We start from the raw sequence: 25344 nt of genomic DNA, 5'->3' as shown, positions 1-25344 counted from the left end.
TCTCCAAGGGATCTTCCCTGCCCAGGGATCAAATCCTGGTCCCCTGCATTGCAATAAGATTCTATACTATCTGAGCCACAAGGGAAGTCCTGAGATGTGTAAACTATATTCTTAATAAAGACCTAGTTGATTTACACACAAAATAGCTAATGTTATTAAGTTTGAATAGCTTTGAATCTCTGGTTCAGTGTTATAACTCTTTATTCATAAAGTTAATTTATCACAGAGTGGTCTAGATAGGAGAATGGTTGAAGACAGTGATCACATCCATCTTGTTTGTCTCTGTAGTTGACAGACCCTAACATAGTTTAATACATAGTAGGCACTTAAAATATGACTTATACGTGATGTCATATGATCACTGATCAGATGTGAGCCGGGTCTTGGATTCAAACCTAGAAGTTATTAAGGTTAAATATAAGGTTGTTTACAGAAACATGTTGAAATATTGATCTGTTGGTAAATAACGTATTTGAAGGTGGCTTATTTGATCATTTTATTCATAGTTATTACATTTTTAATAACTGCGATGAAAATTTCTACAAGTTATATTGATAATATTGCCAGTCTATGGAAAGAAAATAGGTGGTCAAGTTTCACAATTTCCACAATATGTTTATATTTATGTGTGTAGATACATAAATATGGACTTCCCAGGTGGCACTAGTAGTAAAGAACCCACTTGCCAATGAAGGAGACTTAAGAGATGAAAGTTCAATCCCTGGGTTGGGAAGATCCCTGGAGGAGGGCATGGCAACACACTCCAGTGTCCTTGCCTAAAGAATCCCGTGGACAGAGGAGCCTGGTGGACTACAGTCCATAGAGGGGCAAAGAGTCAGACACAACTGAAGTGACTTAGAATACAGGCATATATAAATATAAATATGTATAGTATATATGTTATCTTTAATTTACATCATATCAGCAGAAACAGTGTTGGTCAGAATGTCTTTCTTTTGTTCTATTACTTGGTATGGTTTATAAAATATTGAAACTATGCAATTTAGATGTTAAATGTTAAGATGTTGTATGTTATAAAGATGTCAGATGTTATGTGATATATATGTTAAGGCTTTGAAAACCCCACAGCTGTAGTAAACTAAGAAACTAGAGATTTTCCTGGCAGTACAGTGGTGAAGAATCCACGCTATAATGTAGGGGATGCAGGTTCTATCCCTAGTTAAGAAACTAAGGTCCCGCACACTATTGAGCAGCTAAGCCTGTGTACCACACCAAATAAATAAACTCAATAAAGACTAAAAAAAGAAACTAATGTGATCCTTTTTTCTATGTTTTAATTTTAACATAATTATATGTATAGAGACTCCATAAAATGTACTTATTTTCTAAATTAACTTTTAATAAAATGAAATCATAGATAAATGGTAACTAGTAAATTTTGATCAAATTTATTTGTATTTATTGACATCTAATTTTATGAGTTAATCATTTTCATACCAGCCATTTGCCATTTATAAATGGGAGAAGAAAATCACTATGGGCAGTTATCAAATTCATGTAGTAATAATAATCCAATTTACAAAACTTTTCTTAAAATTTCAGAATCTACCATATGTAGGTGATATGATACTTAAGTTCACATATTGGGGAAACATAAACTACACATTCAAGTAAACAATATTTTCCCATCTCAGTGCTCTTGTTTAAAATTTATCCACACTCTTCAGAGTAGTTCAAGCCATAATCATTAATTCAAGAGTAAGTCATGAAATATTTTAAAGAACTCTTAATTGAAATACTTTACTGCCAGTGCAGGGGATGCAAGAGATTCAGGTTTAATCCCTACCTTGGGAAGATACCCTAGAATAGGAAATGGCAACCCATCCCACTATACTTACCTGGAAAATCCATGGACAGAAGAGCCTGGCAGGTTACAGTCTGTAGGGCTGCAAAGAGTCAGACAGACTAAATGCACACATGCATACACACATTGCTTTTAAACTATTACAGAACTTAATTGCTATTTATCTGAATTTTAAATTTTGATGGCAAAATTCAGGTCAAACAATAAGGAGGCTTGGTGAAATAAAGGCTTCAAGCAGAATGAGCTTTCACACCATATTACAAATTTAATTTTCCTCATTTGACAGAAGAGTCGAGATTCAAAATGCTGGAAAAAAACAATGGAAAGGAGCATAGAGATATAAGTTTAGGAAGTTCAGAATTCATTGTCAACTACCATTTATGAAAACACAAAAGACTTTCATAAAGAGTGAACTAACAGTGTCAAATATTACATTGATTAGCCTATAAATAATAAGTTCTCAATGGGGATATTTATATTCACAATTATATAAACATTATAGTTCAAGTCCATCTATAAATTCACCCTGGAATATTTGTTATTTGGGGGGAAGAAGGCCCATCAACAGTCAGTGCTGTTCTGCCCAGATGAACAGTCAGGCTGGGTCTTGATTCATGGCACTACTAGATACCAAAGGCCCGTGTATCCACGACAGACATTCCCCTACACAGTGGACCCAAGCTGGACCTGAAATATTAACATTTCATAATCTGTCTGAATTTTACTTCTTTCCATAATGTGCTTATTCTTGAACTATCATACATTTTTTTTTTTTTTTAAGAATACAGGTGAGAAATCTTCTGGAAAGGTGACTTCCAAATAATGTTGGTAGAATGTGAATGTTTTGCAAAAGTACTAGTTTTCATGAGTTTAATTTCTTTTCACATAAAACCAAATAATCTAAACACATGTGTCATCTGTTTAAATTTCTCAAAAAGTTGTTTAAATAACTGAAAAGTATCATCAAAACACATAATTTGAGTGAAGCAAATGGAAAGAAATTATTGTTTATATTTTATACTGATCTGTTCTAATTCTTTTCTTCTTATCTTTGTCCTCTGATATCTTTCCTGTGATATCCATTCAGAAAATATATTTTTATGTTCTTAATAACTTAAGAACCTTCTACTTTTATGTATAACTTAAATATTTTAAAATATGTATATATATTTAAAAGAAAATATATATATATATGTATATAGGTCGATTGAGACCATGGTGGTATTTCTCACCAAATGAGTACTTAACTGTGCAGTTGCCCATCAGTATCTGTGGGGGATGTATTCTAGGACACCCTGAATTCCAAAATCTAAAGATGCTCAAGTCCCATATATAAATGGTATAGTAATTACATGTAGCCTACACATATCCTTCCATGTACTTTAAATTATCTCTAGATTACTCACAATACCAAAGGCAATGCAAACGCTATGCAAATAGTTGTAAATATAATGTAAATGCTAAGTTAATAGTTGCAACTTACAGCAAATTCAGGTTTTGCTTTTTGGAACTTTCTGGAATTTTTTCCCCCCAAATGCTTTTTGTTTGAGATTGGTTGAATCTGGGGATGTGTGACCTGAGGATATGGAAAGCTGACCATATGTACATTTGGGCTTAAAATCATGTAGTTGATTTCACATAGTGGAGTTGTACAGGGGTATGTTGAATTTCAGATGGGTTGGATTCAAAGTACTATGTTTGGCATTATTAGCACCTAATAGACAAAATACATTTATTTAGTTAAAACTAAAAAGCTTCTTATTTCCTTTAATCTAGACTTGAGTGTATATTTTTAAGAAGTAAAGTGTTGATATTCTTTTTATATAAAAATGATAAAATGAACCTCTCCACATGACTCCCTCATTTTGTTCTTCAGGCAAGAGTGTGCTCTATTGAGATATAGTAGAGAAAGGATTCTCCATCTGCCACTCCTGAAAATAGAAAGCTTAGCTTTTTACCTCTTGATAAATCTTCTTTATTTATTTATGACTATGCAAGTCAGAGAAATAGACTAACATATCAGTTCCTAACATAAGGAAAGGGAATTTATAGTTAAACTTTGTCAACAAATTCTTTAAAGTTATTTTCATTTGAAATTTCCTGTTAAGCTTCAGTGAACTGCTTTATTTAAATAGTCACCATCTCACTAGAGAAATTTAATCTCCAAGGACACATCTGTTATTTAATGATATTATAGGTTGGGTTTTCTTTGGTGGAAGTGTGGGATGCAAAGGTACTAGGGGTTGGAAAAGGAAAGGGCTCTAATTCAGTATCCCCAGGTAATATGATATAAATAATTGGAAAATGGAGATATCATTTCAGTTGGTTAATTGTAGTAAACCTATTATCTTGTTAGAGCATTAAGGTAGAATCAACATGTTGGGAAATAGATAAAAGGTGCATGAAAGCATTTAAAATTCAATCATTAGGTTTTATTGCACCCATCTGCTCCCAGGAAATATAATTGGAAATTTGATTCATTGACCTTTAGCTGCCATTTTGGATCATAGTTCCAAAGTCTATGTTTTCAAGTTGGATATTTGAAGTTAATTTGATCAGAACCATACGCAGTACATTTTTAACTCAATTACCTTTTTGAACAAAATTTCAAAAAATAAACTCAGGCTTAATGGGCTGGTGTGTATTTGACAATAGCATCAGCAAAGTTATTTAATTCTGGATCTGGTTAAAGCAACTAATGTTCAACTTTATTAAGGTTTCCATTAACTGAAAGGACTGGCAAACTTTTTATGTTACTTTATTCACAAACTCCTACTTCTCATTAATTATTCTCCAGATCTATATTACACTAATTTATAGTTACAACATCCAATTACACTGAAATTACCTACCATGACATATGAAAAACAATATTTAGTATTACAGGTGATTATCCTTAATTTAAAAAAAATTTGGCACTCCTCAAGCCCCTTATGCCAACATAAATATGACGCTACAGAACCCTCCTAAAATATTTCTTACACTTCACTCAGAAGAGTGAAATGTAATAAAATTACATGCCTAACAGAAGAAATAATTATGTAAATTGATCATGATTTCTTGTCAGTGTTTGTGTATTGCTCTGTTCACTGAAGTTCATGTAACTTGGAAAAGAATCATGATTAAACAGGTGTTTCTTCAGCCTATGAGATCAAATTTCTGAAATATTTATATAGTGATGAGCCAGATGTACAAAGCTTAACCTTATAATCCCATTTCGCAGCTTTTCCAAATACTTGGAAACTTGTTAAGTATGAAGCTGATTATTTTGGCAGCATAGTTCCATTAATAGGATTCAGATCTTCCTTATTTACAAGCCAGCACTGTTAATGTAATCTAGTATATTAAATCGACATGGAAACTGAAAAAGAATCCATTAAGGGTTCATTGACAGGGAAGGGTTTCTCTGAAGCTTTTTTGATTGGTTTTTTTTTTTTTTTTAATTGACTTCTCTTAGAAAACACACGGTGCAGGTGAATGATGTAAATGTTTTAGATACTATGCTACTACCACTTTGGTGTGAAGCAACTATTGCTCTGATTTCTCATACTTTTATCATAGTCTTGATATATACCATATATGATAATGTTTCTGCCCTTTACAAATATCCCCTTTAGCATCATCTCAGTTGCAAGGTCTTGCATGTCATTTGACATGTAAAATTATTTCAATTGCACTCATCTTTTTTTTTAATGAATAGAGGCAATACAGAGTAATGTAATAATGTGTCATGATTTTCATTTTGCTTATTTATTGGTTCTGTAATAATAGATGGAGAACTTATTATTATGCTTTCAGTTTGAGCTGTTTATGCACCATGCTACTAGATGCACCATTTCATATTTGTGACCTTCTGTCCTCTCAAGAAATAAGTATCAAGATCCTTAAATCAAATTAGACTAGGAAGAATTTTATACTTTGTCTTTTTTTTATATTAAGTGCATGGCTTTTATAAACTACCTGACTCTGCTTGAATAATAAACTCATGCTCCTTCAGAAAGAGGAAAAACCTATTTCTCAAACTATATGTGATCACCCAATTCCCTATTTCATAAAGTAGGAAAAAAGAAACAGACTATCAGTGAGTAGAACAATTCTTCTGCTTTTTGTCTCTCTTGGGAAATGTATCTACTTTGCATATTATATTTGTAAAAAAAAAAAAATGTGTCTAATGGACCAGAAATAAAGAGACATAATATTCTTAACATTGCTAATCATCAAGGAAAGGCAAATCAAAACCCCTCACCTCACAGCTGTCAGAATGGTTGCCATAAAAAAAAAAAAACACACACACACACACACAAATAACATGTTTGCAAGAACGTGGAGAAAAGGGGACCCTGTACACTGTGGATATGAATGAATGTAAACTGGTGAAGCCACTATGAAAGGCAGTATGGAGGGTTCACAAAAAACAGACTAGAACTACTGTATGGCCTAGCAATTCCACCCCTGGATATATATCTGCAAAAAAAAAAAAAAGAAAGAAAACAGCAACACTAATTTGAAAATATATATACACCCCAGTGTTCATAGGTCATAGCAGCATTATTTAAAATTGCCAAGATATAAAAGCAACCTAAGTGTCAATCGACATATAAATGAATAAAGATGTGTAACATGTATTATATATATATACACAATGGAATATGATTTAGCCATAAAAATGAATGAAATTTTACAATTTGCAGCAACATGGTGAACTTGGAAGGCATTATGCTAAATTAAATAAGTCAGAGAAATATAAACACTGTATGATAGTACTTATATGTAAAATCTTACAAATATAGCAAACTAGTGAATATAACAAAAAAAAGAAGCAGACTTGTAGATAGAGAGGGCAAACTAGTAGTTACCAGTGAGCAGGGGGGCAAGATAGGGGTGGGAGTACAATCCGTTGGGTGTAAGAGATGCTGCTCAAAGATGTATTATACAAGATGGGGAATAGTGCAGTAAATGAAAGTGTAAATGAAAGTGATTTTCACTGTAAATGAAAGTGATCTTTAAAAATTTTCTTAAAAAATTCTTAGAGCTCTAAAAATAATCAAAATTGCTTGGAAAAAAGGAAAATCTCTATTTTTGCAAGGAAAGGCACCTAACTATCCTTCTTGACCAAAGATATTAAAAGATAATTTCCATATCAATTGGCACAGGTCTGAAAACAGATTTTTCTGAAAAGCCAAGTGTTTGCAAGTAAACTAGAGAATATTTGTCCAGAAGATTTGGCATACCCAGAAAATATTCAGATAATGACTTTAAATAAAGTTTCAAGAATAATTATACGTTTTAATAAAATAACTATGCAAACACCAACCAAAAATCCCATGTAGAATTAGGTAACTTATAAAGAAAAATTCTTCAAGGACAATGGATATGTAAATACATATTGAATAATAAAATCTTTGGACCATTAATTTTTTGTGTGTGACATATTAAAAAATAAGTGGCTCCATTGAGACTGTGCCTCTATATCTGTGTAGTTAAGACCCAGTCACTGCTGGTCAAGTGCCTTTTGGATTTCAACTATTCTAGACTTGATGCTTCTGAACTGTGGTATTGAAGACTCTTGAGTGTCCCTTGGACTGCAAGGAAATCCAACCAGTCCATCCTAAAGGAAATGAGTCCTGAATATTCATTAGAAGGACTGATGTTGAAGCTGAAACTCCAATACTTTGGCCACCTGATGTGAAGAACTGACTCATTGGAAAAGACCCTGATGCTGGGAAAGATTGAAGGCAGGAGGAGAAGGGGACAACAGAGGATGAGATGGTTGGATGGCATCACTGACTCAATAGACATGAATTTGGGTAAATTCCGGGAGTTAGTGATGGACAGGGAGGCCTGATATGCTGTGGTCCATAGGGTCTTAAAGAGTCAGACAAGACTGAGCGACTGAACTGATCATCAAACTGGGAATTTGTAGTCAGCCTCCAGGGACTACATTTGACCACAGGAAAAGCTACTCCCTTCCTGTTTGATTTTTAGCAAGTCACTAGTTTCCATAAGAAGACAGTTTACTCTTGGGAACAACAACTATTACAAAACCCTGATATGCAAAAATTCAGTTTTTCAATTAAAGTAATTTCAATTTATTTTTCAGTTTATGTGTCTTTGGGTTTCTTTTGTCAATTTTTTTATATTAAGTGCCTATATATTTCCCTAATTTTAAGAGGAATTCTTACTTATTGTAAAAATTCTGCTGAATAAGCCATACCTAAAAGTGTCTGATATATAGTTAGAATTCACTATACACTTGTAGACTGAAGATAAATTTGGATTTTAAAAGTTATAATTGCTTATAAATTAGGACTCAGAGGTGGCTGTTTGGTTTAGATCCACAGCCCCTTCTCTAATTATAAAATCTAGAGAACTCAGCCCTGAAATGATTTAAGGTTATTTTTAATTTTTATTTATCCCACTTAGTGTTAACAAAGATATTTTTACCAAAGAAATATTAATATGTTTAATTTTGAGTTGTTGTACCAGTCCCTGCTGGGATGCGCAATACATGACATACAGACACACATATATGCGCACACACACACACACACACAACTAGATTTTACAACAAGCAGTATATACTGTATAATATTGTGGGGAGCTGTATTTCAATTTTAAAATCTGATATATTCAAAACAGTATATTAAAGCTGCTTTTTACTCAAATTTGTATAAATATAGCATAGGTATCTTTCTATGTCCATGATGTATTTTCATGTAAATGTTGGAATTCTTGGCCAATTATGAACATGTTACAATTCATTCAATCTTATTATCATTGACAGACTCTCTTTTATCCAAATTAGTTTTTATTTATTTATTTTTAGTTTTTATTTATTTATTTATTGATGTATAATTGCTTTACAATGTTGTGTTAGTTCCTTCTGTACAACAAAGTGAGTCAGTTATGTGTATACATATGTCTCCCTCTCTTGGGCCTCCCCATTTCACTCCTCTGTCTCACTCTAGGTCACCCCTACCCCTCCACCTCACTCCTGGAGGTCACTACAGAGCTGAGCTCCTTGGGCTATACAATCGCTTCCCACTAGCTATCCGTTTTACACATGGTGGTGCATATGTGTCAGTATTATTCTCTCAGTTCATCCCACTCTCCCCATATCCACATGATTGGCAGATTCCTTACAGTGAGATTCTATTTTCAAGGCCTTGACTTTTAAAAGCAAATAAAACTTGCTTTTCAGTCCAGAGCAAGTTGCTTAACTTCTTTTTTCCTGTTTTCTTACCAGGTGTAATAATAATATTTATTACTCATAATGCTGTCATAAGTGTTAAGATTGAAATATGATTGTGCTGAAAAATAATATTCATGATACTAAATTCCAAATAAATATTAACCCATATTAGTATTTTTGTTAACAGCAGAAGACAGAAAACATTCTGGAGCAGTTATACTTTGGGCTTCTAATAAGTAGACATATTTCCTGGAAAAGCAAAATTTCAGTAGGTCTCAATCCTAGATTATTTATGATTATAAAAATGTAATTTTACTGGAATGCAAATTTGTTTTACTGTAAATTTCTGTTTGGACCTCTCTAAACTAAGAGTGATCACTTTTGTTTTAATGTTAGACATTTTAAAATGTGATTGATTTTTGATAGAATTTGTCTTGTGAAAATTTGTTTCTAGATGTCTAAAACTTCTTAAACCACCAAAGTAAACTCTGAAGGGGAGAAATGTTATTGAGTCTTCCTTAGAATTGTGTTTTTTATTTCGGGATACCTTGTGAGAAAAAACGCTCACTGGGTAGAAACTGAAAAGAAGTTTCCATGAAAGAATTGTTGTAGGCAATGAACATTAGAAAGTTAGAGACATATGACAGCATCTGATTTCATTTGCACTTCTTTTCATGTGAGAAAACTGAAGCACAGAAATGTTATCACAGCTTGCCAGGAATAGAGAACTAATGTCATCTGACTCAGAGTTTAGGGTGTTTACTCCTACACCAGTTGGGGTATCATATTTGACATGCATTTCTATTGAGGTATCTGTAGAGTATGAGAACATATTATAGCATGAAAATTGCTGCTGTGAAGTAATACAACTTACTTCCTAAACTGCAAGTCAGTTTAAAAGAGAATTCTTTAAGGCTTCCACATAGTAAGCATCAAACACTCCGCTGGAACCCATGTACAGCATGTTGTCACAGGGTCTCTCCAGTGGGAAACCAGCAGTAGTGTCAAGAGGCCCTCTCAGTTCAGTTCAGTTCAGTTGCTCAGTCATGTCTGACTCTTTGCAACCCCATGAATCGCAGCACACCAGGCCTCCCTGTCCATCACAAACTCCCGGAGTTTGCTCAAACTCATGTTCATCGGGTCGGTGATGCCATCCAGCCATCTCATCCTCTGTCGTCCCCTTCTCCTCCTGCCCCCAATCCTTCCCAGCATCAGGGTCTTTTCCAAAGAGTCAACTCTTCTCATGAGGTGGCCAAAGTATTGGAGTTTCAACTTCAGCATCAGTCCTTCCAATGAACACCCAGGACTGATCTCCTTTAGGATGGACAGGTTGGATCTCCTTGCAGTCCAAGGGACTCTCAAGAGTCTTCTCCAACACCGCAGTTCAAAAACATCAATTTTTCGGCACTCAGCTTTCTTCACAGTCCAACTCTCACATCCATAGATGACCACTGGAAAAACCATAGCCCAAGAGGCTCTCTACTTGTTCCTAGATAATGAAAATACTTTCAAACTTTGGAGACTTCTTGAAGCAGCCCTGGAGTCTCATATTTAATCATAGAACTGGCTTTGATTCTTTTATTCTCATCAAAAATTGTCTAGTAGACATTACTTTTATTTGTGTTTGATTTCAGGGTTGACCAGTTATAGGAATAAAGCCATTGAAGTGGGTGTGACCTGGTATTAGAAGTCTGTAGAGAGTGTTGGTTAACAAGCATGCTTAGAATGAAAATAATCTGTGAGATGCTTCAGACAGTGATAAATAGAATAGAATAGAAAGAAAAATATAATACACACAAAAGTAAGATGAATCATATAGCACTTGCAGGTTTTTTATTTGAAAGAGTGCAAAATATTGAGTCAAAAGAACTTCTTCATATTACTTACTCACACTGGAACCTCTGGCTAGTCTTTCATGAAGTCCACAGGCATCAGTTTCTCCATCCATAAAATAGAAATAATTATAATAGCACCAGTCAGTCAGGCTGAAAGAAGATAATAGACTTGGAAGAGTTGAAATACTGTGATGACATCAACCTCTAAAATGGAAAGAAGCACAGGAGACAAAATGCAGCAAACTGAAGAATTCTTTTCTTTGGGAAGGACTGGGTTACCGTTATTCTTAAGAACACTCTAGAAGAACTTAAAATACAGTTCAGGAAACTTCATGTGTCTAATGCTTTCAAGCGTTCCCATGCTGGTACTGTTTCTGCAGTTTTAAATTGTTTGGAATTGAATATAAACATATTACAAATCACCTAAGGCCTAAATCCGCTTAAAAATATGATTCGTTTTTCAATCAGGTACCTTCTAAATGCATACTCTGTGAGGAAGTATCAATTTTTCAGCACTCAGCTTTCTTCACAGTCCAACTGTCACATCCATACATGACCACTGGAAAAACCATAGCCTTGGCTAGATGGACCTTTGTTGGTAAAGTAATGTCTCTGCTTTTTAATATGCTATCTACGTTAATTATATATTAAGAACTGAGACTTAGTCTTTCTAAGTCAGGAGCCTGTAACTTTTTTTTTTTTTTTATGAAGGGAGAGATAGTATCTGTTCTACAGTTCAGAGGCGGTATGGTCTCTGTCACATCTACTTAACTTTGCCATTGAAGCACGAAAGCAGCCAAAGACAACATATAAATGAAAGGGCATGGTTGAGTTTCAATAAACCTTTATTTTCAAAAACAGAGAATGAGACCCATAACCACCTAGAGTTCACCAACCAATTTTGTAGATCTTTCTTGTTAATAATATTTCTTAATTTTTTCTGTTTGAGTGTCTGTTAAAAACTGCATTACTTGGACTTAAATCATTGTGGCTGTAGTCACCAAGTCATGTCAAACTCTTTTGCCACCCCATGGAGCCTGCTAGACTCCTCTGTCCATGGGATTTCCCAGGCAAGAATACTGGATTTGGTTGCCATTTCCTTCTCCAAGGGAAATTCCTAACCCAGGGATAGAACCTGAGTTTACTGCTTTGACAGGCAGGTTCTTTACTACTGAGCCACCAGGGAAGCCCAGACTTTAAATGGTTTCTAACAAAATAAAAATGACTATCAGTTACTTCAAAACTAGACAATTGATATATTGGAAGAATGGTTTCTTATTGTCTCATGAAGTGATTCTCTAGGTAAGAGTACTAGAGGAGAAAAATTCTTAGAATGAAAGTCTTCAAACAAGGAGAGAATGGGGGGTGCTTGAGTTAAGGAATTAAGTGACAGCCTGATAAAGAGTAGAGATATTTCATTTCATTTTGTGGTAATGTTTAATTAAAAATATGTTAACGTTAGTAAAGACACTTAACTTTATTTTAATTTCAGGTAAGAACACTAACCTAAAATAGACTATTTCCTTTGAATCATGCATTTTAAATATGATACTTATTCTTATATTTCAGAGGGAAATGAAAAATATTCTAGTAATCTAATACTCATAAATTTGATTAATAATTAATTTTTCCTCAAATATAGAAATGCCTTTTTCTTTGTAATGTTCATTTCTGAGGACAAGTCTTCCAGATTCCTATATGTTATCTTCTAATTTCCATAATTGTGCTTTCAAATTGCTCTTTTGTTTTTAAGCCAGAAATTCAAATCCAATGGATATTTTTTTAATTTACATTTTTATATAATTTTTTCTTTGGAAGGAGTTAGTAAATTGTCTTTAAATCCTTACAACATGTTGGGGACTCAGAATTCCTCAAGTATATACTAATTACTGTAAAATACATTGTCTGTTCAACTGGTTGGCTGAATCATTACTTATAAAGAGTTAAAAATCCTTTATGTGTGTCAAGCATTACAGGAAGGAAATGTGAGAAAGGTGCTACACCATTTAATTTCATATTGAATTCCTCCTACTTTTTTCTTCTCTTAAGAATTGGAATGCATCTATATAGCCAATGACTTGAAAGGCTGATGCAAAATTATATCAGAAACTGATCTTGTTGATAACTTTTTCTTGCATTTGTGAATATAATCATCATTTTAAAAATAATTGACTGTGAATATTTTGAGGCACAAGACTGGTGAATTGTGCTTACCAAATCATTCAATGCATAAAGTTTTAAATTTTAGTGTATTGTGAAAAAATAAACTAATGAAATGGATAACAGCCATACAGATTGGTTTACTTTTTAGGTTAGTTATTTGCTTTTTAGGAATTTTACCTAGTGATTGACTAAGTGTAATACCTTAAATTTGCACTTTAAAAGGTAAGTGTTCAGAAGTACCTATTTTAACAATTGATATTATATAACTATATTGATGGTAATTATACAGTTAAGCTTACTGTATGCATTATATATTTGATAATAGATGCCATTATTACCTTTTTAGGGCTTCCCTGGTGGCTCAGATGGTAAAGAATCTGCCTGCAATGCAGGATACCTGGGTTTGATCCCTGGATTGGAAATATCCCCTGGAGAAGGGAATGGCAACCCACTCCAGTATTCTTGTCTGGAGAATTCCATGGACAGAGGAGCTTGTCAGGCTACAGTACATGGGGTCACAGAGTCAGACATGACTGAGTGACTGGGAAAATATAGTCATTAGAATTAAATATAATATTAAGCATATTAAAATAATTTAATATGAAAGTATAAAAAGAAAGGTACAAATGCACAAAGAGCCATCTTGTTATCGGGGTAATAGTAGTACTATTTTGCTTAGTATGTAACAATAATTTTTCAGATTATTTCAAGGCAATTCACATTAATGTCTCATTAAGTTATTTCTGAAAATATTGGGGGATGAAGCATTATTTTTCTCTATTTCTCAGAGTGACAGTATATCAACCAATGGTTCCTGGCAGTCTTTGGCAAGTGTTACTGTTCTACAGTGAATTGGCCATATGACAAGTGACCCTATGAAAATCAGCTGGAGTTTCTCTGTTTAAGAATAAATGTGGACAGTGACTGTATTGTGTCTCCTAGGGTAACTGAAGAGAATGAATAATAAATATCAATAATACTATTTTGTAGATCCTAATGTAGGGCAGCACACTGCAAATCTCCAAGTACAGAATAGGCACGGTGATACCATTTACATGCATTTAGATGCAGTGAGGTAGAGTTTCAAAGCATTTCCATATTAGCTAAGTTAATTGGACTAAAAGCTGGTTTGAAGCAAATAATTCAATTTTTTAAAATTTCCATTTGATTATGAGCAAGTTTCTCAAAATTAATAAAATTAGATTTTAAAGAAATGCATTTTGTAGAAGGACACCATTCATAGTGAAAAGAAGTCAAATAATGTGTCACTAATTTTTCTCCCTCCCTTTTTGTTCTTTCTTTTCTTATGTGGAACATTCTAGAAGTTCAGGCTTATAATGAATTTTTTTTGATGATGTATATTTGTGTCATTAGTTTCTTGGAGGCCCACTTGCAGAGAATTTAGTTTCAGATATTCCCTCCAGGGGAAAAATTCCTTCCATATTCCTCATAGAGATGGAAAAAGTACAATAGGAGGAAAGCAGAGGAGAGTTTCTTAAGATTAACTGTCTGATGAAGAGTTAAAAAGAAAACAAAAGAACATCAAACTTCCTCTGCTACTTGGAAGAAAAAGGGAACTGTATATTGCATAGGGCAGAGATGAAGATGCTTAGCATCCTGAAGAGAATGGATTAATTACGAATGTTGAAGTTAGCAGTCTTTCAGTAAGCTGGTTTGGATTCTTTTCCTGAGACATGAACTCATGGCCTAATGTGCTGCCCTTGCCAGCGGAACAGCACAGTTAGCATTTGGTGGATCCAACTTTCAGCAAATATATAAAGAGAATGTGCAGCATTCTCTATTTTGTGTGCTTTTCTAGGTAACAAATAGCTCTCATATTACCTTTTGAGTATTTCAATTTTCTTCTTTCTTGTCAAAGATGACTTTAAGATCACAAATTACATAATTAATTTCTGGCATACAAGCTATTATTAAAGTTATCAATGCCATTTATAAAAAGGTTAACATTTTCAAGAGTTTTTCAGATATAGCCACATTACTTCAAAAATTCATCTAAGTCATCTGAGTTGAATAGTGGACTTACAAGTTTCACTTACAAGATATAGCTTGTCCCCCCATTTTTTAATTTAAAGTAATGTTAGTTTTTGCTCAATGTGGTAAGAATTTCTCTCTTTTTTCCCTTGTGCTTTTAGTAATGTAACACAAGTGTGGACCACACTGTATTTGTATAAAATGTATTATTTTGGTAATCACTGATAAATACAGTTATTGCCATACCTCATACACTTTAGAAATTTCAAAGCCATAGGTGCTGTCAGATAACTTTATAAGTGGTGGCTTAAAATGTTGTTGCCTACTTCAGCAATGTGTAGAGAACCACACCATATATTCTGTTGAAGGCAGAGCTATCAGAAGCAATGTCAGTATGAAAAGGCTTAAAGTGAATTATTCACCTCTTAACACTCCCTTGTGTTCAGACTGCTGCAAAGAAAATGCTTGTTATCAATGTGAAAAGTAGTGCCTTTGAATTAAGGGAAAAGTTCAACTTGTTTCATTTTGTTTTCAACCCAGTGGCATCAATACATACTATCAATCTTCTGTCCTTAATTCAAAGGTACTTTCAAAATTTCACTCCCCTGTTACTCTGAATTAGGAAAACACTGATCATCTAAGTATAACTGAAACTATAACTACACATCCAACTGAACATTCATTTGTGAGAAGTTTTCTCTTAATGATGACTTCTAAGAGTCAAATACACACTTTCGTTTTTCTTCAATAATTCCAATTCTAGATCAATAACACTAGAATGAAAGCTTTCTTTGTTATTTGTATTGTAAACTTTGAAAGAACCTTTTTGTATTTTACATATCTGTCTGCTCTCATATGTTACAAAATTATAAACAGGCTGCTGACACAGATATATAAAGCTTATTCAGATAAACATAAAACATTTATAATATACATATATATGTATATGTGTGTGTGTATATACATGTACATATATATATATAATTGGTGAGATAGTTGCTTCTAGAACTTGGTGCAAAATGCTACATCTTTGTCCCTCATTGTCTAATCTGTTGTCAGTATTATTTATTGTATCTTTATTTTCAGATATTACAGTTTTGAATTTTAGTTTTAATTTTTCAATTTTAGAACTTTCATTTTGACTCTACTTCTTGCCTTTAGACCCGAGAGGAGGATACCGCAAGAGAGGTTCTTAAGGCTCAAAACTTGAGACACTTACTCTCAGTGTCATGCTTTTATATTCCTGGTCATATTTTCAATATTCTAAGAGATTTTAAAGTCCTTGTTGGTTAATTCTGTCATCTTTTTCATGCCAGAGTCTCTTTTTTATTGGTTGATCTTTCTCCTAGGTATGGTTTATATTTTCCTGGTTTATTGCATGCCTTGTAATTCTTGATTGAATCTCAGATATTGCAAATTTTACATTGTTGAATGCTAGATTTTTATATTGTGCATAGTTTGAGCTAAATGTATGCTTGTGGACTGAGTTTACCTACTGAACCTCTGTTCCAAAGGCCTCCTCTTTGGTAAAAAACAGACATAGAAACACAAAATAATATCAAAAAAAAAAAATGCCAGCAGTTTGTAAACCACTGTCTTCTGTGTTTCCACAATGATTCTGGAAATGCCAGAGCTGTTCGGTTTGTCAAAATTGATCTCTCCATAGGAAGTTTCCTGTCTGCCTCATGACTCTATAATGGGAAATATCAGATATTGCTGATAAATTAGCACCAAGGTATTGGGTATATATTTATCACATAGTTATTGCACTAATCATAGATTGAGTTATAGCATCATTTACTTAAATAGTATCTATGACGGTGAAAAAATAACTATAGAATCTGCTTTCTTAATGCTCACAATATTTTTCTCTCTTCCTTTTGTAGGGATACAATTGGAGAACAGTATTCTGATTTTTTTCTTAAAGTTCTTTTGAAATAAGACTCAAAATGATGAAGATTTTATTTTTCTCATTCCACAGTTTTCTCATTTTCTATAAATTTGGTAGTGTTTTACAATTTACTGGACTTTCATCCAGTTATCATCATTTCAAGATTATTACAATGCTGCTTATAGGATTAAAAAATTTTTAAAGTGGGAATTACCTAGTGGTCCAGTGGTTAGAATTCTGCGCTTCCACTGCAGGGAGCCTGGGTTCAGTTGCTGGTTGAGGAACTAAGATCCTGCAAGCTGTGAAGTACAGTCAAAAAATAAAAAAGTTAAAAAGTTATAACAGGAAAGCTATTATACAACTAAGAAATTTTCACATATTATCTCATATAAAATATAAAACGCCACATTTTAGATAGTCTTATCCTTTAATATCATCAAAGTTGCAAAATTATTTTGACAATTTTTCATACACTTTGGGGCATCTTAGATGCTAGCAATTTCATATGCAGTGTCTTTAGTCTTTACAAAAATTCACTTATTTCCAAATATAGAGTCACTTTCATGAGATATTTTCTAAATTAAAAAACTCACCATTTTAAGGCTGGTTCCTAGTTCTTCATGATATAGCTTCATGATACAGCTATGTTTTTTCATGCATTGAAAGGAAAAGCTTCTTTGCCATAAATGCAGTCTGAAATCTTTATTTATTTAAAGTATGTAATTATGGCTGGGTAAACAAGAACTACACACAAGAAAATGATCTTTGAAAAAAAAAGAAAAATAAGCTAAATAATTCATATTTAAGATGACTGTCTTATAGTGTTGCTTGGGTTTGTTAGTGTGGCTATATAGAGTTTTATATCTCAAATCCCTTTGTAGCCTGTCCAAATACACATGGGATTTCTACATAGGGTTTTGAAAGTTAACTGTATAAATTTTAAAGACAAAGTTCAGAAATACTCTTTATTGAGACTACTTAATGAAAACAATTTTCGTTTTATAATTGTCTGTGAAACAGAAGTATCTTCAGCGTGTATGAGATGCAGATGATCACTATATACATTTATATTTGGAATTACCTGTTATTAGCATCCAGTAAAATGAACCTTTTTTGAATGTGTGTGTGTGTGTTCATGTATAACTTCATGAAACTAACACCACAGTCAGCATACTAAAGAGTTCTATCACCCTAGAAAGCTTCCTCATACTATATTTCTATAGTCAATCTTAACCCTGGCATCCACTGATTTATTCTTTGTCATAACAGTTTTTGCTTTTTTGCAAAGTCTTATACATAGAATCATACAGTGTACAATTCTTCTGAGATTGGCTTCCTTCACTCAACATAATGCTTTTGAGATTCATCCAAGTTGTTGGATCAATTGTTCATTTTTGTTGTTGTTGTTGTTTATAGTTTTCATTCTATATATATATACCACAGTCTGTTCACCGGTTGAAAGTTATCTGGGCTGATTTCAGTTTTGGCAAAGAGAGCTCTTGAAAAATGTACAGATATCTGTGTGATCATAGTCTTCATTTATTTAAGGTAAATACCAAGTTATTGGGTTAATTTTGGTCTTTTTTTTCACCTATGGATCATATTTTTGGTATTATGTCAAAGAATTCTGCCTAACACCAGGTCACATAGATTTTCTGCAGGGTTTTCTTCTTAAGTTTTATATTTTCATTTAGATCTGTGGTCCATTTCAAGTTTTTAAAGTTTTTTTTTTTGTTTTGTTTTAATAAGTTGTTTATTTCTATTGAATTGCCTTTTGCAACCTGGTAGAAAATCAGTTGAATATTTCTGTTGGTTACTTCTGAATAGTCTCCTCTGTCACATTGATCTATGTGTCTTTTCCATTGACAATACTACACTGTCTTCATTAGTGTAGTTTCATAGTATATCTTAAAATAGTGTAATGTGATTCCTTCAAATTTACTCTTTTTCTTTTCAAAAATATTTTGAATATTATAGTTCTTTTTGTTTTAAATTCTAGAATCCTCTTGTCTATAGCTACAGAAAGTCATCCAAAGAATATGAATGGAATTATATTACATGTATAGATTATCTGAGGAACATTGATGTTTTGACTATGCTGAATTTTTTAATCCATAAACGTGATATATATTTCCATTGATTTAGGCCTTCTTTGACTTATTCCATCACTTTTTGTAATGTGCAACATACAGATTTTGTACTTTTTTTTCCCCTAAATTATCTATTTGTTTAAGTATTTGATTTTCAGGGGAAAATTATAAATCTGTTGCTTCAGACATTTAAGTTTCCAAATATTTCATTGCTATAATATAGAAATATGATTGATTTTTGTGTGGTGACCTTGAATATGGCTACATTGCTTAATTTATTTGTTGATTTTGAGAAGTTTTGTTTGTTTTCACTTGTCTTGATCCTCATTTTCTGCTTGAGCAATACTACTACCTGAGTATGCAACAACACTGTGAGAAAAATTTTTCCTCCTTTTCCAATTGGTGTGTCCTTCTTTTACTTTCCTTGCCTTATTGACCATACTATGGCTTTCATGCAGTGGTAAATAGAAGTGGTGAATGATTTCAGTCTTTCAAGTGTGATATTTGTCATCTTCAGTCGCTAAGTCATGTTGAATTCATTGCAACCCTGTGAACTGCAGCATGCCAGGCTCCCCTGTCCTCCACTAGCTAAAATTCATGTCTGTTGTGTCTGTGGTGGTATCTAACCGTCTCATCTTCTGCTGCCCCCTCCTCCTGTTGTCTGCAATCTTTCCCGTCATCAGGGTCTTTCCCAATGAGTCAGTTCTTCATATGAGGTGGCCAAAATATCGGAGCTTCAGCTTCAGCATCAGTCCTCCAATGAATATTCAGGGTTGATTTCTTTTAGGATTGACTGGTTTGATTTCCTGGCAGTCCAAGGGACTCGCAGGAGTCTCCTCCAGCACCTCAATTCAAAAGCATCAATTCTTCAGTGCTCAACCTTTGTGGTCCAGCTCTCACATCCATACATGACTACTGGAAAAACCATAGCTATGACTAGACGGACCTTTGTCAGCAAAGTGATGTTTCTGCTTTTTAATATGCTGTGTAGGTTTGTCATAGTGATGTTAGGTATACTCTTTTTTGATTGATGCTGTTTATACAACTGAAGAAGTTTCTTTCTATCCCTATTTGCTGAGAATTTTTGTCATTAATAGATGTTGTGTCAAATGTTGGACATATTTTTAAAATTTCTATTTGTATGCTTCTAATAGTTAAAAAAATTATTTTGACTACTTTTGCTATTTTCAGATCAACTTTTTAATGTACCTATAAGTGGTCATATCAAATTAATCTACTTCCACAAATAAAAAGTTTTCCCAATTTCAGGCAACGTGGTCCAGCTTTTAGTAGGTGCATTCTTTTTTTTTTTTTCGGAGATACTAATTTTTTAAATTGGTATTTTATAGATTTATTTTTAGAATTCTAACAGATGAGCAAGTAGTAGAAAATAGTATATCTTAGGAATAGCTAATTACCACCTACTGCTAATAAAAATTATGATTTCAAGTATCATTTATAATTTACTACAATTTGCTGAGTACTAGAAGAGAAATGCATAAAGGCAAATATCAAAGAAACCATTTGTTTCATACAGATTTTATCTGCTTTGTTTACTTGATTACTTGTTTATTTGCTTATGTTTTCTGTAAAAAAAGAAGGTAAAGAGTATCTAAATTTTTATCTTCATCAAATATCAGTACAACAAACCAGAAAAACCAATTAGGAGGGTCAAGCAGTTTTATAAATTAGTTTAGATTTGTTTTAAGTAATCATTCTGAGCAAATGATCATTTAAAAAAAAGTACCAAAACATTTGTCTTTTTATTTCTGAGTGAAATAGTTTTAAATGATCATCATATCCTACAGTTTAATTCAAAATGTTTCCTTTAGAACTTTTGTGTTGCTACTCATCGATTCCATGGATCCATTTTTTAATAATAAACAAATTATATGCTTTAAAAATAAATGGTAAAAGTTGCTGTGTTCAAGTTGCATTTGAACGGAAAACATTCTAATGATTCATTTTTATGGAAAGAATAAAGTTTTCAAGAGTTAAACATTTTCATAATTTAATTACTCTGCTGAGACCTAAAAGTCTATGTCTTTGACTTCAAATTTTACTTTCTTTCTAGACTTAAAATTTAAGAATTTTAAATATACAATGTGGAACTCAATTTTTAGAATACATGTTGGAAAATAGCTAAAAGCCCTTCTATTTCTAAATTTAGCACTTGATATATGTGGCTTTTTGTTTGTTTTCTGTTTTACTCTGTAAATGCTGCTATTTTATATTCAGATTATTTTTAATGAGTTTTCAGACACCGTTGGAGCCTGGATAATGAAAATGTTATTTTCTATATTAAAACCAGTGTGTTTTTTATAGTGCATTAGTCATAAGTTTGTTAAAGGCTAAATGGCTATTTCATTATGGTAATTATAAACACACACCTTCTCTCACATTCCTACCTATTTTAATGGAAAAATGCAGACAGACATTATTAGTAAACTTCTGAATCTCTACTACTATTAAGTTTCAGACTTCTAAAATTGTACTTTGTGAAATTCCATAATGAGAAACCAACATTGTTTAGCCTTTTTTTTTAAACTATTCTCATTTCTCCTCCTGTATGTATCTTTCTATTTTACTCTTCCTCCTCTCTCTATTTTCCTCTTGCCTTTCTCCCTGCCTTTATTTTCTTCTCTTTCTTTCCTTTCCAAAATTCTTTTTTTTCTGTGTCTCATGTTTGTTTGTTTTTATTTTCATTAAAACAATATTCGGTAGCATTACCATTGCCCAGTGGTCACAAACACTCTGACACATACATGCAAATATACAAAGACACGTCTGCACACACACTAGCAAATAACTTAAAATAACCCTTCACTTAATTGGAAAATGTATTTTATTTCTTAGTTTAAGTCTCTTATTAGAGTTGCTTAGAACTTTGATATTATGCAAGCGTTTTTAGTTACTGTCTCTGTTAGATCAGGGGAAGAAAAGTTTTCCTAGTCTATTTCCCTGTGTCTAACTGAATAGGGATCCGTATTGTATGAAGTCCCACATAACCAAAGCTATTAACATTACAAGATTAACTGTAATAGCCCTGATATAAAAAACATCAGGAGTTTCCACTTTTCACTTTACATTTTACTCTTTCCTTAATGGCCTTCCCCGGTGGCTTAGTGGTAAAGAATCTGCCTGTAATGTAGCAGACACAGGAAGCCCAGGTGATGTGGGTTTGATCACTGGATCAGGAAGATCCCCTGAAGAAGGAAATGGCAACACCCTCCACTATTGCCTGGAGAATTCCCATGGACAGAAGAGCCTGACTGGCTATGGTCCATAGGGTCGCACAGAGTCAGACGGGACTGGGCACACACTCTCCCTAACACTGGATTCTGTTTTTCTGAAGTGGTATAAATACTCAGGCTTAACTTTCAGCTGACAGCAATAACGGGTTGATTCATGTTTTCAGCCAATTCAAAAAAAATGAACTAGATGATTTTAAGTTTATATGTGGAGTTTCTAAGTAATTTTAGTTTTTAAAATTGGCAAAATTCTTTTGCAAACATTTTTGCTCTTAGCGTTGGTTTCCATTACTACTTTAATGGATGATATTTATTTTTTAAAGATGGGTAGCTAGTTATGGAAGCAATTAAGTGCTTCACAGAATCTGGAAATTTGTAAAACACATTAATAAAACAAGTCTGCTACCAACTACTAGTTAAAATAGATTAGGAGTGAGAAATTAATCTACCTTCTTTACCATCATCTTTGCATTTATTTTGACAGAGGTCATTAGAACCACAGAGCAAGAAACAGTTTAAGAAATTTGTGCAAGTTTTTCCTGTCCCCCGACTTTTAACAGACAGTGAACCTTAGAGAGTACTTTAAGCTATTACTCTCAACATTTTTTTTCTAGTAATAGTTTAAAAAGCCAAATAAATTATTAACATGGGACAAGAAAAGAGTCTTATTAGTTTAAATTAGCCTTATTTATAAGGAAAACACATAGTGCTCTGCATTAAGCCTTACCTTGGGTCCTCTGCTTCATGAATTATGTGCTTCTGTGTCACGGATACTTGCACACTTGATGATCTTGTAGTAACCCATAGCTGCTTCAGAGCACAATGGTGTGATATGAAGTGAGGCAGAAAACAGGAGAACCTTTGTCATTGAGTCAGCTGCAAGAAGAAGTAATGTGTATGAATGTACAGTATAGGGAGATCTGTGAAAGATCTACTCTCTTTCTCCCAAAAGACTCTGTTCCATGGTACAAGGAGAATTCAGTTCTATTTGGCAGACCTCCATGTCAGTTTGGAAGCAGTAAAAACAACCACAAAAACAAGCCTCATTTCTCAGTGTCTTTAATTCTCCATGTTTTAAGTAACATTTTAATTCTCATTTTGATTTCACTTTGTTTTAATAATCAAGAGCTAACACCCCTTTCTCTTGTATTGAGTACAATTTCCAGTGTAAGGATGCAGCTAAGAATGAATTACAGAGATGAGTCCAGTCATAGGTGCTATGCTGGTGTTTGTCACTGATACATTTGAAGGAAAGGCCCTATATCTCTTAACTGAGGCGGGGATGACTTTAAATGATGTTACATCAAGGAGGGCAAAGAATCCCAGCAGATGATGCCAATTTGTTTCAAAATGAGTATTATTAAATAATTCATGCTTTTAATATGGAGAAATTAGGTCATTTTTCCACTCCTCCCACAAATGTTCAATCTTAATATCTAAGTAATGAAACAACACAGAGAGTGTTATCCATCCTGGTACTAACAGAGGATGCCAGTTATGACGGGCTCATTGTTTACTTTAACAGGTAATTTGTGGACTGGAATCATTTAATTGTTCTGAGTACATAATTACATGTCAGCAATTTCCAATTTAATTAAAATGTACAAATCTGAAGATTAAGGGAATTTTTGAATTATTAATCATTTTTCCACTAGGAAATCTTGTTGCTCTGCAGGAGATTTGTCCAGTGTACAACTATACGTATTTTTTTCCTTCTTTTTCACAGACAGACAATTTTCCCGCAGAGCCCAATTACATGGGCAGCAGGCAGCAGTTTGTTCAAAGGTAAGGCCTATTAAATAACTTTCTCGGCTTCCCCATTTGCATTCGTGTCAAAATTGCTTTGCAAGAGTCTACACTTCAGGTTCAAACTCGTAGAGACAATACTTTCTCTTCTTTTTCTTTATATGTATTGCAGTAGCTCCACGTTTAAGGACCCAGAAAGAGCCAGCCTGAGAGACAGTGGGCACGGGGACAGTGATCAGGCTGACAGTGACCAAGACACTAACAAAGGCTCCTGCTGTGACATGTCTGTTAGGGAGGCGCTCAAGATGAAAACGACGTCAACTAAAAGCCAACCACTTGAACAAGGTGAGTGAAGCCTTCCAATGCTTACAGAGTGTAAAGCTTAAGCAATATTAAACCTCAGAGTACTAGTTGTAGTTTATCACCTTGGAATGGAGCTTTTATCATATAGCAAAACAAACAGCAAATTCCGAGGTTGCCTCAGACAAAAAGCAATTTTTCAATACTTCAGTAACCATAGAAAAATGAAGTTCATGGATTCTAGCCTGAAATCTTCCTAAAATGAGAACTTTGCCAGTCACTAGATTATACTTATTTTTAAGAACATTGACTAACCTTTGCTGTTTTGCATTTTAGTAAAGGAAAATATGGTATATGCTAACTAGATATGCACATTTTAATATATTAATATAAAGATTAAATGAATAAATTTAACATTTTTAGGTGAAATGAAAGCTCGATTGAAATTGTATAGCTCTTAGCAGGGTTGGTATTATTTTTAGTGTGGGGTTTAGCTTCAAAGTCTTTTTTCAAGAGTCAAATAACAGCTAAGCCAAAGTTCTGGCTCCTTTTGATTTACATCTAAGTCTTCCTGGATATCAAATAAACATGAACTTGTTTAGTCTGATAGAGGTAAAAAAGAAATGCTTCTTCATGAATACATGTCTTTTCTGAAAGTCTAACTTCAATTTATTAGCTCAATATGTCTTTTTATTAATCATGATTTTTTATTGGTTCAAGCACAGTAGAATATTTATTAATGATTCACCCAAAGAGAATCAAGCTACTCTTTTGCGTAAGACTTAGATGTTGTGAAAAAGCTTTTTTATATCCAGTTAAAAAAGTAAAAAGAACTGTTGCCTAAATTGAATTTCAGAGTTACAAATGCATATTATATTAGTTAATATTAGTTTCAAAATATTTATAATATGCAAGTATTTTAATATTTAAGTTTTGAGAAGCTATATTTAAACTATTTGAACTTATTTATTCTTCTAAGTCATTTAATGATAGATGATTCATAGAAAGTAAATTTTTGCCTCTAGTGCAATCTCTCCTATCACATATACATCAGTAGAT

The 25344-nt window shown here is 33.2% G+C and overlaps 1 protein-coding gene across 1 annotated transcript in view; it reads left to right on the top strand.

Annotated features, from left to right (window-relative positions):
• PCDH17 (protocadherin 17) overlaps nucleotides 1-25344 on the top strand; it is a 110972-nt gene that overhangs the window by 13067 nt on the left and 72561 nt on the right. The window contains exons 2-3 of the mRNA XM_065902251.1: nucleotides 23966-24024; nucleotides 24158-24330. Of these exons, the coding sequence (XP_065758323.1) occupies nucleotides 23966-24024; nucleotides 24158-24330 (232 nt within the window). The remainder of the gene's footprint in view (nucleotides 1-23965; nucleotides 24025-24157; nucleotides 24331-25344) is intronic.

The sequence above is a fragment of the Muntiacus reevesi genome, chromosome 11 (genome assembly GCF_963930625.1).
Source record: "Muntiacus reevesi chromosome 11, mMunRee1.1, whole genome shotgun sequence".
NCBI classification, from domain to species: domain Eukaryota; kingdom Metazoa; phylum Chordata; class Mammalia; order Artiodactyla; family Cervidae; genus Muntiacus; species Muntiacus reevesi.
This window is presented reverse-complemented; position numbering and strand designations above follow the sequence as displayed.